General features: G+C 45.3%; 1 protein-coding gene across 1 annotated transcript in view; it reads left to right on the top strand.

The window, feature by feature from the left end:
- Glod5 (glyoxalase domain containing 5) overlaps positions 1-4,503 on the top strand; it is a 14,524-nt gene that overhangs the window by 1,510 nt on the left and 8,511 nt on the right. Inside the window, exon 2 of the mRNA XM_005352808.1 lies at positions 1,145-1,282. Within this exon, the coding sequence (XP_005352865.1) occupies positions 1,145-1,282 (138 nt within the window). The remainder of the gene's footprint in view (positions 1-1,144; positions 1,283-4,503) is intronic.

Genomic DNA, 4,503 nt, shown 5'->3' with positions numbered 1-4,503 from the left:
GTAGACCAGGCTGGTCTCGAACTCACAGAGATCCGCCTGCCTCTGCCTCCGGAGTGCTGGGATTAAAGGCGTGCGCCACCACCGCCCGGCTGGTTTGGGTTTTTGAGACAGTTTCAGAACTGACTCTGTAAACACACACATTCCCAGAAACTTAAAAAAATAATAATAACTTGTTTTGTGTATGCGTGTTTTGCTTGTATGTATTCATGTGTCCTATGTGTGTGAGTGACTAGGGAAGCCAGAAAGGGTGTTAGAGCCCTTGCTACTAAGCTACAGACAGTAGCTACTAAGCTAGAGCCACCCTGTGGGAGCTGGAAACCAACCAGGTCCAGTAAATACCCTTAACTTTGCTGGGCCATTTCTCTAGCCCACTCTTTCTGCGATTTTGTTTCATTTTTGAGACGTGGTCTCTGGGCAGTCCCTAGTTGACCTTTAATCTGTGACTTCAGCCTCAGCTTTCCAAGGGCTGAGGTTACAGGTGTACAGCAGCACCCTGGGCTTCAGACACCTTTAGTTCATCTCAGACACTCCTTTGTGGGGGCCAAAAGAAGACATCAGAGTCCCTGGAAGCACAGACACAGCTGCCAGCCACCATGTGGGTGCTGGGAACCGAACCCAAGTCCTTCGCAAGAGCAGCCAGTGTTCTTAACCACTGAATCATCTCTGCAATCCTACCCACCCCATGTTCCTCCTTGCCATGCCCCCAACAATTAGAGCAGCAGTTCAGGAAGGGAGGAAGCGAGGGGAGATTGGCCACTGGAGGCTTTGATGGCCTGGTCTGAATCTTGTAACATCTTCAAAAAGAAATTCCAACTTGGGGAAAACAAGGGCATGTTTGTGTCAATTTCAACTTCCCTAGTCTTCACCTTTGTCCTCCTAGTAGGAAACAAAGAAGAAAACAGGGAAGAGGTGACATGTGGCCTCTTGTATGACTCCATACAGGAGCAATGGACTTTACAGAGATTTTCTGCAGGAGTTTTCTCTTGAAATGGGGGCGGGCGGGCGAGAGGGATCACAGTGTTTGGGGAGGTGATGGGAGACAGTAGAAGAAAACAGGAACTGTCTCGTGGCATTTTGGCTTTATCTGAGTTTGGGTGGGTTTTTTATTTGTTTTTATTTTATTTTTTTTTTTTTTACATTTTAGTTACAGAGGAACAGCAGCCAGACCCCTTCCCCGGGTCTTATCCATAGACTTGACCACGTTGTGATGACCGTAAGGAGCATTGAAGACACTATCACGTTCTATTCCAAGATCCTGGGCATGGAGGTCATTACCTTCAAGGTAATTGTGTCCCCATATTTAAAACTTCAAGTCTGTTAAAGGTGTGTATGTGTGTGTATGCACCCGTGCATATGCAGGTGAAGTGTGTGTGTGTGTGTGTGTGTGTGTGTGTGTGTGTGTACCTGTGCAAGTGCAGGTTAGGCCGGAGGTCTAATTTAGCTAGACCAGATGGCTATCAACCCCAGGGAGACTGCTGTTCCGGCCTCCTGAGATAATGGGTGTGTGCTGCCCCCCCCCCTGGCTTTTTTTTAAACATAGATGCTGAGGATCCAAACTCGGGTGCTAAAGCTTGTGTAGCAAGCATTTTGCTGAGTCATCAAATTTAATGAGTCATTAGCTTCCTCCATAAAATTGTTAACATTTTTTATAATTAATTTTGTGCACATTGTTGTGATGGTGTCAGACCACCAGGTACTGAGATACAGACGGTTGTGAGGGGCCATGTGGGTGCTAGGAATGTTTCCTCTGGACTGGCAGCCAGTGCTCTTAACCGCTGAGCCATTTCTCCAGCCCCAAAATTTGCTAACATTTTACGGCAGGGGATGAAGCTCAGTTAGTAGAACACCTTATACACACAAAAGCCTTGGGTCAGTCCCCAGTACCACATAAACCAAGTATGGTTCTGCACATAGTAATCCTTTTTTAAAAAATATTTATTTATTATGTGTACAGCATTCCTTTCATGTGTGCCCACAAGCCAGAAGGGGGCACCAGGTCTCATTATAGATGGCTGTGAGCCACCATGTGGTTGCTGCGAATTGAACTCAGGACTTCTGGAAGAGCAGTCAGTGCTCTTAACCACTGAGCCATCTCTCCAGCCCCTGCACATAGTAATCCTAACTGGAGAGACTGAAGAGGTGGATGCAGGAGAATGAAATCTAAGATCATCCTTGGCTACTAAGCAAGTGTGGGACCAGCCTAGGATACATGAAATGCTGTCTTTTTTTTTTTGAGACACAGTTTCTCCGGGTAGCCCTGGCTGTCCTGGTGAGATACTATCTTAAAATAACTGATAATACTTTAAACGTAACTTACGGCTGAGGGTACAGCTCTGTGATCATTTGCCTAGCATGCATTAAAACCAGATAGCAATCCTAAGCCCTGCCAAAGAAATTTTTTTAAAGATAAAACATAGCTTAAGTCCAAACCCCCAAACACAGGGAAAAATGAGAACTATGAGAGAAAAGGTAAGAGATTGCAAACTACGAGCACGGAGATATTTGGAAAGAGGGTAAAGAAAATGGAAGGGGGAAACTTTGAAAGACATAAAGCAAGAGGCTTTGTTAGTTCGAGGTCCCTGGTCTCAAAAAAAAGTGCAAGAGAACTTTGCAACCTTTATATACAAAGAGTTAACTGTGTGCCCAGCCCAGGGACACTCAGATATACGCTGTGGGAATTGCAGAACATCCCTCTGAAAAAGTCCATCTTAAGACTTTGCCAAGAGATTAAAAAGTAGTTCATCTACAAAAGAAAAAGAAACATGCAAATGTCAGAATTCTTGAGTCACACCAGAGGCCAAAAAACAATAGGACTATACTCTTAAGACTCTGGGAAAAGCACTCCCACCCCGCCTCCCGTTCTGCCTCTGCATCTCTCCCTGTGGTCCCTACTCCCAGAACAAAAGCTGTTCCCAGCCTTAATCAGAGAAGCCTCTCCCTACAAAGAAAGGCGATGAATACAGACACTCAGGCTGCCTAAGATGCAGAGAATAGCAAGGGTTTTGGACCCAGCCCTACACAAGATATTCCAGCCACCCCCTCTAAGGCTCGGGAACATTGTGAAAAAGGGGATGGCAAATACGTAAGAGCCAGGAGATAGGGTGAAGGGCTATGGAATTCCATTCTATAGACTCTATACAATTAGTGCAATTATTAACTCACAACTGTAGTTACCTGGGCCCATACAAGACTGACCCTATCAACAGGAAGTAGAGGAAGGGGGAGGGATTCGTGGGGCCCTACCTGCAACCTCTGAACTATTGGCTACTGATAGACTCTGGGGGGAAGGGACCATTGTCTTTAATTGTGTACCCACTGCTGAGCCCACCAGGCTCCAAATGGATAGCTCTAAAGCCATGATTATAGAGACACCCTGGTTAATCTCAGTGGGGCACTAAACAAAGCGGTCATGAAAGTGCAGGAGCGATTTGTAAAGAGGAGGAGGGACTGAAGGGATGGCAGGGAGGTAGGGGGGAGAGTGGTTGGTATGCATTGTGAAATGGAAATTGTCTAAACACAAATGTAATTAATTGAAAAATGATTCTGGGGGAAAAAATGCAACCTGAAAGTCTGTGTCCAGCTGAACGGCAAATCAAAGGTCAGTGTAGAACAAAGCATTGTTAGCACAAAGACCTGAGGTGCTGGAGGTGCAGCTCGGTTAGCAGAGGACTTACCCAGCATGCAAGAGTCTAGGTGTCACTCCCAGCACTGCAATACACAAAGAAAATGAGTCATTAAGGGCTGACAAGATGGCTCAGTGGATAAAAATATCTGTTGCCAAGTCTGAGGTCCTGAGTTAGGTTTCTGGAACTCACATGTCTGCATGGAGAAAGGAGAAAACCAATTCTGAAGAGCTGACTTTTGACCTCCACACACACATTCCCCCCCCCCTCTCTCTCTCACACACACACACACACACACACACACACACACACACACAGAGAGAGAGAGAGAGAGAGAGAGAGAGAGAGAGAGAGAGAGAGAGAGAAACATACACATACAATCTAGCTATCCATCATTTTTACAGTAAAAGTAAAGTGGGGAGCAATGGAGAAAGATACCGGATGTCTTCCTCTGCCCCATACCTTCCCAAAGATAAATTCAGCTGGCTCTGAAAAAGAAATATATGGAAGCTGAGATGGAGTTGGTTCCCAAGAAGAAAACCCCATATATCTGGAAAAAAGTCAAGTAAGCTTGGATTAAGGAAAAGGGTTCCAGGGAAGAGATGTAAGGGAAAGGAGGTTTCCACAGATTTAACACTATCTGGAGAATATGGAACAACTTCAAAAGTATAAAGGCAGAGAAAGAAAGAAAAGCCTTATGAAGATGTCCTGCAGCAGACGAAGAGATATGTCTGCTATGCCCAGATCAGGGGTTACAGCGTTAATGAGAAATAAGGCCTTGAGCAGGTTCTCACGGTGTAGTCTATTATCTATTGTCACTCCTGATGGTGTACATGCCCTGTTCTGTTGTTTGTTTTTGCTTGGGGTTTTTTTTTTTTTT

Source organism: Microtus ochrogaster, chromosome 10 (assembly GCF_000317375.1).
Source record: "Microtus ochrogaster isolate Prairie Vole_2 chromosome 10, MicOch1.0, whole genome shotgun sequence".
NCBI classification, from domain to species: Eukaryota; Metazoa; Chordata; class Mammalia; order Rodentia; family Cricetidae; genus Microtus; species Microtus ochrogaster.
Note: the sequence above shows the minus strand (reverse complement) of the source record. Positions and strands in the feature narration are given on the sequence as shown.